The 13,467-nt window shown below is 42.2% G+C and overlaps 1 protein-coding gene across 1 annotated transcript in view; it reads left to right on the forward strand.

The window, feature by feature from the left end:
- Positions 1 to 13,467, forward strand: part of RNF17 (ring finger protein 17) — a 118,499-nt gene that overhangs the window by 41,449 nt on the left and 63,583 nt on the right. The window contains exons 11-15 of the mRNA XM_047756014.1: positions 1,813 to 1,971; positions 4,280 to 4,469; positions 6,072 to 6,240; positions 8,230 to 8,420; positions 9,336 to 9,477. Of these exons, the coding sequence (XP_047611970.1) occupies positions 1,813 to 1,971; positions 4,280 to 4,469; positions 6,072 to 6,240; positions 8,230 to 8,420; positions 9,336 to 9,477 (851 nt within the window). The remainder of the gene's footprint in view (positions 1 to 1,812; positions 1,972 to 4,279; positions 4,470 to 6,071; positions 6,241 to 8,229; positions 8,421 to 9,335; positions 9,478 to 13,467) is intronic.

Here is a 13,467-nt window from a genome sequence, read left to right on the forward strand (position 1 = left end):
GGGGTCTTGCCATTCTAGTATTTTGTCAATTCAAATACAGCTCTTTAAACAACAAGGGAAAGATTCCATTGTCACCATAATAAAGATAATAGTTGCCTTTATTTCCTGTTCACAGATTATCTCGTGGAGACACCTGAATATCCAAAAAGGCCTTTTCAGAAAAAATCGTCTGTTCCTTTTGGATCAAAAGCAGGTACTTGAACACCTGTGGACTTGATGTAGTGGAGTTTGATGCCTGTGTAGTGGCTCCTTAGAATGTCAGTGAGTAACATGATTTTTACTGAGAACTGAAACTTCTCCCTAACTGTTAAAAGTTCTGGCAGAAATATCTCTGAAATTTGTAACACTTCTCGAGCTGTCTCCCCAGTTATACACACTTAGCTCTTTACCTCATTCGTGGTACAGGTTTTACTCTGCAATCTGTATTGAACCGTGAAATGACCTGTTCAGTTTCTGTCATCTTTCTATCCTTCAGTTACTTCTAGTTTTTGTTTCTAAACATTTTTACAGGATTTGCTAGCAGTTGTGTTGTTCAAAAACAATGTGTATTTCTATGTGTGTGTAAACAGCTCGTGAAACTTGTCCTCGAACTTGTTCCTGTTCCGTCTAGTCTCCTCCTCCCTCCACTGTTTCTTTATGCAAATTTGAACAACCACACACACTCTTTTGCTAACCCATTTTTTGTTGTTCTTATGCACAAAATGCAGCCTGTGGTCCGCACTGTTCTTTTAATTCTTTGCTTCATGTTACACTCCGGGTGTCTTTTCACACCAGTACACACTCGGCTTACTTATTCTTCATGCACAGCGGCCTCGCTGTCTTCCACTCTGTCCCACCCTCGCTTCCACCACAGTGTTCGTGGTTTCCCCTAAATGCTGCTCGGTGTGTTGGCTTTCCTAGACATTTGTTCACGCTTAGCTGGCGTGAGATTTAGGACTCACAGTGGCTATGAACTAATTATTGGTTCTTTTGGTTTAGTATATAGTATAAACAGAATTTTGTGGGCTCTACTAGAAACCTCATTGTTATCTGTGGGTTTCTTTTCTTTTTTTTTTTGTCTTTTTGTCTTTTTGCCTTTTCTAGGGCCGCTCCCGTAGCATATGGAGGTTCCCAGGCTAGTGGTCTAATGGGAGCCGTAGCCACCAGCCTATGCCAGAGCCACAGCAACGCAGGATCCAAGCTGCGTCTGCAACCTACACCGCAGCTCATGGCAACGCCAGATCCTTAACTCACTGCGCAAGGCCAGGGATCAAACCCTCAACCTAATGGTTCCTAGTCGGAATCGTTAACCACTGCGCCATGATGGGAACTCCCAGTGGGTCTCTTATTTATGTTAATAAACAAACTCTGAAGCTTTGTTGTAATACAGTAAAGTTAGAGCATATACCCTGGCTTCAGAACCTGAATACCACATGAATTTCAGTCTACTCAGGTAACATATTTTGCAAGTAAAATGTTCACAGTTCAGTTGCTTAAAAAAAATCATGGGAGTTCTCTGGTGGCTCAGCAGATTAAGGATCCAGCCTTGTCACTGATGTGGCCGTGGTTACTGCTGTGGCACAGATTTGATCCCTGGCTCTGGAACTTCTATATGCTGTGAGTGTGACCAAAAAAAAAAAAAATTATTATGAAAATGAGATACATTTGTTTTATCAGTCTAGTACTATTTTGAGTTTAGTCTCTTTTCTGTAGGGACTAGGTCTTCTAGCGTTTGCAGGGTTAGAGTTATTCTTTTAGAGGATATTGTATTCATTCTTTTGAACTCCTTCCTAATGTTTGGCTTATTAGTGTGGTTTCAATATTCTCATCCAGGTTCTCCAGAGCTAGTTTTTGTAAGCCATGTAATACATCCTTGCCACTTCTACGTTCGGAAGTACTCGCAATTAAAAGACGCAACGCTACTGGAAAAGAAGGTTAATCAGTTTTGCAATAAGAGTTCACCCCTTGAGCCTTCAGACATTTTGGAGCTAGGTAATGAAATATTATTCTAAGTTAAAATACAAAGTCTATTTAAATATTGTAATATTTGGCCAACCCAGAGAGACTTTCTGTAATTCAGATCTCTGCAAGCGCAGAGGTGTTGGAAAACAGGACGGTTGTATCTATTTCCTAAGGCCACCCAGCGTGTAGTCGTAAACAATCATCCGTCTTAATCCCAAGGCTGTGTGTCGTTTGCTAGCGTTTAGGCTTTCATTATAAATATTTTCCTTAGAACACTAAATTTGATTATATACTATAATAAGATAAAGCGGTGATTTATTTGAGTATTTTTGTCGTTTTGTTAATATCAGTCAATGCCTATGTATAACTAATACCAAAAAGTACTATGTTATCTGTTTAACTTCTGTAGTTCTTCAATAGTGTGATTAACCCTTCAGCTCATTTGTGAAGCTTATCAGAATATCAGAAGGCTAGAATCATCACCTACTTCTCACAAATGAATAATAATTTTAAAAGCAAAAAAATAGTGTTTAGGAGTTCCCTTGTGGCATGCAAGTGGGTTCAGGATCCGGCATTGTCACTGCAGCAGCTCGGGGTCAGTTCTTGTCCTGGGAACTTCCATATGGTTTGGACACAGCCAAAGAAAATAGTGTTTAAGTTATGAGTAAGGAGGAAAGTGTAGTATTAAACTTAGTTTTTTTGGCTGCAAATAATCCCTTCAATTTAATATATGCTCAAAACTTAATTTAGATTCAGAAAATGTTCTAAGAAAGCCAAAAAGTCATCCTTTATTTTCAGTTGTCAAGGCTCATTACTCTTTTAAGGTAGGTGTACATGATTTAAATGTCGTTGGTCTTTTAGGAAGTTAGAGGTAGGAGGGAGATGTGATAAGATGCTGAGTGTGAAATGCGATCCTCCTGTTCCTTTTTTCTGCCTGTATTCCTTGTTCCTCATTATACGGAACAACAAATGGTTTCAGTAGGCACCTTTTGGAGGGGTGCTGTGCCCTTGGCATGTGGAGGCTCCCAGGCCAGGGATTGAACCCGAGCCTCAGCACTGACCTGAGCCTGCAGTGATAACACTGGATGCTTAATCGGCTGAGCCCCAAAGGAATTCCCCTCCCCTTTGTTTTAAGAAAGGGGGGAGTCATTGATTCTCCTTTCACACTGTCCCTCAGATACAAACGCTCCAGTTCACTCAGTCACTGCCACTCCCCCCCCCCCCTCCTGTCAGTCTCTTTCAACAGGCTTTTGTCTCATCCTTTGCTTAACGGCGTGTGGTTTAAGAATACTTACTATATGGCGTATCAACCTAAGAAGAGTCAATGATGGTCTCAAGGCCCAACGGATGTGCCTGTCAACTGCGGAAAGGGTTGGGCGGCGTCTTTCTAGATCATCAGTGAGCAAGTCTCACCACATTTACCTCTGACGCTAGCTTGCTTGTTAGGAGGACGGGCTCTGAGACCGCCTGGCTTCTCCTCCTGCCTCTCCTCATGTGGCTCCGGCTGGGTTTTTAGCTCTCTCTGCCTGGTTTTCTCACCTGTGGGATGAAAGCATCATCTCCATGGGGTTGTCGTAGGGAGGAGGTGAATTCAGACACAAAATACTGAGGACATTGCTGAGCCCATAGTAAAAATAAAAATCCAGGCTTTTTTCTAACTTGATGTTTTTTCTGGTTATTAACTTGTGTAATTCACCGGATCCTCCGCAAGGTCTTCCTCTGCCACTGGGTCCTTGGACCATGTTCCGCGCCTCTGAACCCCACTGTGCCTTAATTTCTTCATTTCGGCCTTTCTCACTCTGCTTCTGTGGTTTCTTTACTTTCACTCCCCTTCTATCAAGAGAAGGTAATTGCGTCTTCCTTTATGCTATGAAGTTTTTACAGATTGCGGTACACACACACACACAAACCATATATAGTTTGTACAGATTTCGGTCTATAGATGTGTGTGTGTGTGTGTGTGTGTGAATGCGGGTAGAAGGTCTTTATTGTTATGAGCGTGTAAGTCATTTATTTGCCTGTCTGTCTTTTCTTGAGCTTCTTGACGGCGGGTTGGTCTCGTTGGTCTTTGTTATAGTTGATGTGTTAAACAGAGCTCCTCAGTAAAGGACTGCTGGCTTCTTTGTTCTTGACCTCCCCATCTGGCTCATGTGTTTCTGTATTACAGAAATTGCCAAAACACACCACCCTTGTCCCCTCATAGCCCTTGACATGGTCTGTATTATCGATAAGTAAATGAGTTGACATCTTGGTACTGGAAATAATACCTGTAAATTAGAGCTAATTAGGTATTTTTCTCCATAAACATTGATAATGATTCATCTCCCTCCTTATTTAGGTGCAAGAATATTTGTCAACAGCATTGAAAATGGAATGTGGTGTCGAGGAACTATTACAGAACTAATTCCAACAGGAAGTGAAAACATGAGGAAGCTTTGTAGTCCCTTCAGATTTGCAGTCCATGAAGTTGCACTAATCCAAATATTCATGGTAGATTTTGGGAATTCTGAAGTCCTAATTGTTGCAGGGTATGCTATTTTATAATTATTACATGTTCCAGGCCTGCTTAGAAACACTTGTGATGGGGGAGGAGGGAAGGTAGAACACGAGCATACTTGGGGCAAGAGAGGAGTAATTTATCGTTCTTCACTTCCAAGGCATGTACTTGGCACTCTGTCCTGTAATCATCTTACTGAAGACTAAAGTACGAATTACGACTACATCAGTGTTACTGGATGGAAAGCTTGGAACTTTCTGATGTACCAAACTAAATGCTCTGCTGTGTTGCTTCAAAGCAGGGAATGAAGCACAAAAAGTGGTTCTTTTAAATGAAGTATAACAGTTGCAGATGATTGAATTAAAAAAATGTGTTTTAGGGTTTGTTTGTTTGTTTCACTTTTTATGGCTGCACCTGCAGCATATGGAAGTTCCCAGGCTAGGGATCAAATCCCCGCCAGCCTGTGCCACAGCAGCGTGGGAACCAAGCTGCGTCTGTGACCTACGCCACAGCTCATGGCAACACTGGATCCTTAACCCACTGAGCAAGGCCAGGGATCGAACCCGCATCCTCATAGAGTCTAGTTGGACTCTTAAGCCCCTGAACCACGTCAGGAACTCGCGATCGAGGAAACTTTTTGACCATAGCTGTGATCATCTCACTACTGCCTGTTAAGGTGCTGCAGTGTCAGAGTCACTCCAAATGCAGGGCTTTTCCTCAGTCCCCTCAGAAAAAAAAACAAACTGGAAGCGTTTGTGTAGTTAACTACAGCATGGCCACTGTGTTAAATGGTCGTAGTTTTAGGAGTCCCCACTGTGGCTCAGTAGAAACAAATCCATCATCCATGAGGATGCAGGTTCGATCCCTAGCCTTGCTCAGTGGCTTAAGGATCTGGCGTTGGCATGAGCTGTGGTGTGGGTCGCAGATGCGGCTTGGGTCTGGCTTTGCGGTGGCTGTGGTGTAGGCCGGTGGCTACAGCTCCAGTTGGAGCACTAGCCTGGGAACCTCCATATGCCGTGGGTGCGGCCCTAAAAAAAAAGGTCGTAGCTTTATAAATAAACAGATTTTGGAGTTCCCATCATGGCACAGTGGTTAACGAATCCGACTAGGAACCATGAGGTTGCGGGTTTGGTCCCTGGCTTTGCTCAGTGGGTTGAGGATCCGGCGTTGCCATGAGCTGTGGTGTAGATTGCAGACGCGGCTCGGATCCCACGTTGCTGTGGCTCTGGCGTAGGCCCAAGGCTACAGCTCCGATCTGACCCCTAGCCTGGGAACCTCCATATGCCGTGGGAGCGGCCCAAGAAATAGCAAAAAGACAAATAAATAAATAAAATAAAATCTAAAAAAAAAAACAGATTTCTATTTGGGGGTTGTCATTATGCTTTTTAAGTTTTAACTGAATAGGTATATGAAAGACAATCCAGATAAAGGCAGTCGAGATTTATTTCTATAGACAGAGTGTGTTTGTTTATAAAAGCTGGATTCAATCTATATAGTGAGATAGTATGAATCAGAATATAACTTTGTAGATTAACTTAAGGAGGATATCTTCAGAAGTGCATACCTTTGTGGGGGAAGGCAAATTTGGGTTTGAAGCATTATTTTCAATAAACTTTACTTGAATTCTTCCAAGAGCTGGTGATGCCCACGTGAGGTCAGAACATGTTCCTAAGCAGCACGTTGTACTGAATGACTTGCGTCTGGTTCTGAGGAAGCCTAGACCTCACACCGAGGGGCTGCTGCGAGACATTCCGCCGTCAGCTCAGGCCTGCTCCTTGAAAGACATTGTTCCGCAGAGTTCAGTAAGTGGGCTCTAGCTGTTTCTCCGTTGACGGCCAGATACTGGGATTTTACTATGTATTGCTGATCAGATTACTGGATGTAGGTTCAAGGCACCATTACTCTTATTAAATACATTTTGCATCGTCATCGTGGTGCCAAATAAAAAGGGAAGAAACTTCAGTTTCTACAGTTAGAAATGTTCTTAATTGGAAATTGAATCGAATATGTGCATATGAACAAAACGATGGGTGAAGTATCCACGTAAACCGCTAAACATTGGAGTCCAGTTGAGTTGGAGAGAGAAGTGAGTTTAGCAGGTGTTTCTCTGCATTTCCTCACCGTTTCCACAGCCTTTGCTCGTTAATTATAGCCCACACTGCATTCTGTGTTGTATTATTCGTGAATATTTATTCCCCAGCAAGATTGAAAACTCCCAGGAGACAGAAATTGTGTAAAAATAGATGTTAGGCAGTTAATATCATTAAGCCTGTGGAAGCAGGAGTCTGTGCCTTTGCTCATCTTTATCTTCCAGAACCTAGCAAATCACCTAACAAATGGCAGGCATTTAAAATCTTCAAAAGAGTGCACAAATGAATAAAAAAGTAAAAGGAAGTACATAAAAATACTAGCACCGGTGTTTTCCTCAAAATGATAAAATTGTTTTGGCTTTAATTTTATCTTTTATACTTTTTTTGCACTTTTTTTGTTTTTGTTTTTTAGGGCTGCACCTGTGCCGTATGGAAGTTTCCAGGCCAGGAGTCAAATCAGAGCTGTAGCTGCCAGCCTACACCACAGGCACAGCAACACCGGCTCCTTAACCTACTGAGCAAGGGCAGGGATCGAACCAGCATCTTCATGGATACTAATTGGGTTCCTTACCACTGAGCCATAGTGGGAACTCCTGCACTTCCTATTCTAAGTAGGCTTTACTTTGATCCTCATAAACTCATTTTTCAGGGCTGCACCTGCAGCATATGAAAGTTCCGAGGCTAGGGGTCTAATTGGAGGTACAGTTCCCAGCCTGCGCCATAGCTGCAGCAATGTGGGATCTGAGCCACCTCTGCAACCTGCACCACAGCTCACAGCAACGCTGGATCTTTAACCCACTGAGTGAGGCCAGGGATCGAACCTGCATCCTTAGAATGCTGGTTGGGTTCGTTGACGCTGAGCCACGATGGGAACCCTTTATACTCATAAACTTGAGAAAGATTTTTTTTTTTAAGGAACGTGTAGTTTTGCCCCTTGAAATTTACGTTACATATGAGTACTTAAAATTTCAAAGATCAGTTGAAAAAATACTTTTTCAATGGAGTTCCTGTCTTGACTCAGTGACCAGGACCCATGAGGTTGCGGGTTCGATCCCTGCCCTTGCTCAGTGGGTTAAGGATCCGCCGTTGCTGTGAGCTGTGGTGTAGGTCACAGACTCGGCTTGGATCCTGTGTTGCTGTGGCTCTGGTGTAGGCCGGGGGCTACATCTCCAATTGGACCCCTAGCCTGGGAATCTCCATATGCCGTGGGTGCAGCCCTATAAAGCAAAAAAAAAAAAAAAACACCTTTTCCTTATTAAGTGGCATATACCTTGTCTATTGCTAGAAGCTAAGTTAACCGATGAAGATTATAAATACCTTGAAAGTACTATATGGCTTCCATTATGCTTTCAAAATTACCTTTTGGATTTTGTCATTTAAGTGGGAAATTTGTATATAATACTTGTTTTTAAATCTTTATTTGTTATCTTCCTATTAATATTCAGAAGTAATACGAAATCCTAAGGTGCAGCAGCTTATGGTCACCGTGAGGCCGTGTCTGTAAAGGCTGAGTGTGGTCCATACATTGTGCACGTAGAGGCAGCCCTTGGTTTGTGGCCCCACCTGCTTCGCAGTGTCTGGTTGGTTTAGCGCCTTTGCGCAAACGTACAGGCTTTGGCTGGTGTGAATCTTGAGCTGCAGCACTTGGCCATTAGAGCTAATTACAGTTACTGAATACATTGTATTTTACTTTGTCCACAGACTGAAGGCTGGGGAGAAGAAGCTAAAGTAGAATTTTTGAAAATGGTGAATAAGAAAGCTGTTTTAATGAAAGTTTTTAAGGAAGAAGATGGTGTGCTTATTGTAGATCTGCAGAAACCGCCAGCAAATAAAATAAGCAGTGACATGCCTGTGTCTCTTAGGGATGCGTTAGTTTTTATGGAGCTAGCAAGGTGGGTAACTTACTAAAATTAAAGATTTTCAGATTAGAGCTGTGAATTGGAATAGCATATTTTACCTTTTAAAAAAATGGGCTCTAAAGTGAACTATAAAATACTCTTAAGAGGTTAAAAAATATTGCTATCAGAGTTTTCTAGGTATAGTTGTCTGTGAAAATTGCCTTCAGATCATTTGACTTAGGGAATAGAGAAATTAAGGTAGCTCGGAACAGAAATGATTTGTAGATACTCAGCGTTTTTTTAGACTCTTTCTAACTTCACAGGCAGCTCCACCGGGGTTTCAAGAATTGTAGTTTAACGTTTCCTGACTTAAATTTCCTAACCTTCAGAACAAGGTCGTGACCACCACTCTGTGTTTAATGTGCGCATGTGGAGATGGTTCAGTTTCCTTCCTCCTCCACCTCTGATGAACAAAACAAAGTAAATGGCTAAATAACCGCAGAGATAGGGGAAGATACTGACTTTCTGTCCCGACCAACTGCACAGCTCTGGGAGGGACCCAGGTAGACTGCATTCTGGAAAAAGAGCAGTGAGGTAGAGTATTGGCGCTGGTAGGGCCACAGCAGCCTCGGCTGACCTTGCTGAGCGCTGGCTGCCACGGACGCTGGTTATCAGCCCAACGGGAAGAGCAGAAGCTCGACGTAGAACATGCAGACCCAGCACGCAAGTGTTCGGTCCAAACTTGAAGGCTCGTTATTGAGTTCTGAGACTTGCCCTCTTGTTGACTCTGGTTTGATAATGGGAGGCAATGCCAAGAAATGTCATTAAATTAGGAGAGAGATTGGAAGGGTACTCTTGGCAGATAAGTTAGTACATGTGTAAGTCCTTTCTTCAGATCAGTTCATTGAGGGAAGGGAGACTTGTAAGAAAATGGCTCTTGCTTATGCTTTTAATTACGCTTTTCGTTAGGTTTAGGTCACAGTCCCCAGAAAGTCGCTCTGAGAAAAGCAAGACTTTACGCTATCACCCACCCATTTTGCCTAAGGAGATGACAGATGTGTCTGTCACGGTTTGTCACGTCAACAGCCCTTCTGATTTCTACCTTCAGTTGGTACGTATATAATGGTTCTTGGAGACTAAAGTATGTTTTCGGATTTTAAGTGGAAATGTATGACGGAAATCAGTGCCCAGTGTGAGTTTTAGAGCAAACAAACCACTGTCAACCTTCTGTAAATTTAAGTTTCTTAGAAGCTGCAACTTGAAACAAGAAATGCTCATGATTTGTAGTCAATTGAAGGGAATCCTCATCATGCGAGTTAGTGACGTGTGGAGAGAAAGGACCGAGGGCGACCGCAGTGTGAAAATGCTTCCGGCTGCCTCAGAAAGCTAGAAGCCAGAGCGCACGTGGAGCGGGCAGATCAAAATAAAGTAACACCTGTTTCTGATCGTAGACATGAGAGAATTTACTTATTACTAGATAATTTTCTGTATTTGAATTCCAAAATAGATTCAGATTAATGACATTTCACATTCACTTTTGGGTGGTAACTGAGTGATTTATACAGCCACCAGCAGTAAGGATTTTTTTTTTTGTCTTTTTGTCTTTTTGCCTTTTCTTGGGCCGCTCCCGCAGCATATGGAGGTTTCCAGGCTAGGGGTCCAATCAGATCTGTAGCCACCGGCCTACACCACAGCCACAGCAACTCGGGATCTGAGCCACGTCTGCGACCTACACCACAGCTCATGGCAATGCTAGATCCTTAACCCACTGAGTGAGGCCAGGGATCGAACCTTTGTCCTCATGGATGCTAGTCATTTTTGTTTCCACTGAGCCACAGTGGTAACTCCCTCAGAATTTCATTCCTTTTCAAGGCTGAATAATACTACTTCAGTATATATATAGACCAAGTTTTGCTTATCCATTCATTTGATAATGAACTTGGACTATTTCAGCCTTTTGGCAGTTTGAAATAATGCTGCTACGAACATAGGTGTGTAAGTCATCTGTTTGGATATATACCTGGGAGCGGAATTTCTGGTTTATAGTATAACTCTTTGTAACTTTTTGAGGACTACCAGTCTGTGTTCTGTGGTGGCTACACGTGTTACTCCCACCAGCAGGTAGTGCCCCAGGATTTCAGTTTCTCCACATCCTTACCAACACCTGTTTTACATTTTCTGAAAAACAGCCAGTTCCAGGGGTGAAGGTGAAGTGTTGCCTCACTTTGGATGTGAGTTGCATTTCCGTAACAGCCAGCACCGTGGAGTATGCTCTTCGTGTGCTTATTAATCAGCCACTTGTATGTTTTCTCTGAAGAGGCATCTGTGGCAGCCTTCTGCCCGTTTATGAGTTGGATTAATTGTTCCGTTGTTGTTGGGCTATAGGAGTTCTTTATACATTATGGATATTCATCCTTTATCAGATACGTCATTTTCAGATACTTTCTCTCATTCAGTGGTTTGCCTTTTCACTCTCCTGGTAGCAACCTTTAATCCAAAAAAGTTTTTAATTGATAAAATCTCTGTCATCCTTTTGTTGTTGTTGTTGTTGCCTCTGTTTTGGTGTCACATGTAAAAAATCATTGCAGAATCTGTATCACAAAGCTCTTCCACCCTGTTTCTTCTTCTGAGAGTTTCATAGTTTTAGCACTTACGTTTAGGTCTTTGAATCATTTTGAGCTAGTTTTTGTATACAGAGTAAGAGAAAGGTCCAACTTGATTCTTTCCCATGTGCATATCCAGTTTTCCTGGCACCGTTTGTTGAAAAGATGGTCTCTTCTCCGTTGAATGTTCTTGGCACTCTTGTCAAAATTCAGTCAATCAGTCAATCATAAGATGTGAAGATTTATTGCTGGGCTCTCTGTTCTATTCCACTGGCCTGTCGGTCCTTATGGCATTAGCACACTGTTTAGATAATGTGGCTTTGTAGCAAGTTTTGAAATCGGGATGTATCAACTCTCCAACTTTGTTCTTCTCTTTCAGGATTGTTTTGGAAGTCTGGGGCCCCTTGAGATCCCAAGTGACTTTGAGGATGAGTTTTTCTATTCTGCGTCAGACACCATTGCGATTGTGGTGGGGTGGCTCTGGATTATAGATCGTTTGGGATCTGACGTCTTAACCATATTAAGTCATCAGCTCATGAACATGGGAGCTCTTTCCATTTTTCTCGTGGTCTTGAATTTCAGCAGTGCTGTGTAGTGTACAAGTCTTTGCCTCCTTGGCTATGGTTATTCTTAAGTATATTCTTAGGGGACATACCTGCAACATATGGAAGTTCCCAGGCCAGGGATCAAATCCAGCTGCAGCTGCAGCAACACTGCAAAATGCCCTCAAGGTTGATCCATGTTGTAGGATATGGTAGGACTATTAATCCATTCATCCACTGAAGAACAGTTGGTTTGCTTCCCCCAGTAATGTTGTGAAGTCGTAAGCGTGGGTGTGCAAACACTGTAGCGTCATATTTGTTTCTCACTCCCTTTCGTATATTCATGTGTTTATCTGTCATTACCATGGGGATTTCATACAACATCCTAAAGGTACAACAGTCTGATGTAAATTGATACCAACTTAACTTTAATCACACAAAAACATACTCCTGGACAGCTCCATTCTCCCTTTATATTATTGATCCAACAAATTAATCTTTGTACATTGTGCCTTTACTAATACAGATTTATGATTATTTATATGCATTTGTTTTTTAGATCCTATAGAAAATAAAAGTGTAGTTACAAACCGAAGTTAATCATATTTATCTGTGTACTTACCTTAACCACAGAGATTTATATCCCATTGTGGTTCTAAGTTTCACTCGAGCATCCCTTCATTTCCTCCTGAAGGACTCGCATTCACATTTTTTATAAGGCAGAACCAGTGGTAGTCAACTTTCTCACCTCTTGTTTATCTGGAAATGGCTTAATTTCTCTGTTTTTGTTTTCGTTGTTGTCGTTGTTTTTCAGCCGTGTCCACAACATGCGGAAGTTCCCAGGCCAGGGATTGAACCTGCGCCACCGCAGTGACCCAAGCCACTGCAGTGACAATGCCAGATCCTTAAGCCGCTACACTACAGGGAACTCCAAGAACTGCGTTTTAACATAACTGAATAGTCCAGTGTAAAAGAGAAAACTCTATTCAATTATGCAGTCATTGCACAAAGTCTACTGAAGTTATTGACTTAAAGATCAGTTCACTTTAAAACCATTAGAAGGATGGCTGATGGGAGACTGGATATTCATGCAATGTCACGGTGGCACTACATGAATTACTTGGTGGGAAAAACATAACTGTACGACGAAGACATCAGAATCACCACCCCACCCCACGCCACAGGTGAATCTTCGCATATCAGCAGTGAGTCGGGAATGTGTTTTTGATGTGTCACAAATTGAGTATACTCTGATATAGTCTGGCCAAGAAGATTTTCCTCGAATCAGTCAAATCCATATATACAACCGTGAGCTTTTGGGAAATTCGGGGGGCAGATCCTACTCGGTGGAGGTACACACTAAATAACAGAATGAGGACATAACCACATAAATCCAAAAGATGGACATTCTGCAGAAAAATGGTAAGTGCTTTACAAGACAGAGTCCTTTAAAAAAAAAAGAGTACTGCAGAAGTTCTCATTGTGGTTCAGTGGTAACCCAACTAGTATCCATGAAGATGGGGGTTCGCTCATTGCTCAGTGGATTAAGGATCTGGCATTGCCGTGAACTGTGGTGTGGGTCGCAGATGAGACTCAGATCCCTAGTTGGGGTGGCTGTGGAGTAGGCTGGCAGCTGCATCTCTGATTCGACCCTTAGCTGGGGAACTTCCATGTGTCATACCTGCAGCCTTAAAAGAAAAAAATAAATAAGGACACTATAGTAAATTATAAGATTTACTGAGGTAATTACATATACAGTCTTAGATTCATCCTGGGTTTGATCAGTTAGGGAAATCTAATATGGTCTGAAAGTACTAGTAGGAATGCTTGCTGAAATAGAAAAAATGAGAATTGGTAAAAAAATGCAGATTATACATTGTGTGTATGAAACGGTCTCTTTTTTGGTAGTAACAAAAGTATGGCGAGTGTGTGTATAGAAAGATGTGGAGAGAAACA

The sequence above is a fragment of the Phacochoerus africanus genome, chromosome 13 (genome assembly GCF_016906955.1).
Source record: "Phacochoerus africanus isolate WHEZ1 chromosome 13, ROS_Pafr_v1, whole genome shotgun sequence".
Taxonomy (NCBI): domain Eukaryota; kingdom Metazoa; phylum Chordata; class Mammalia; order Artiodactyla; family Suidae; genus Phacochoerus; species Phacochoerus africanus.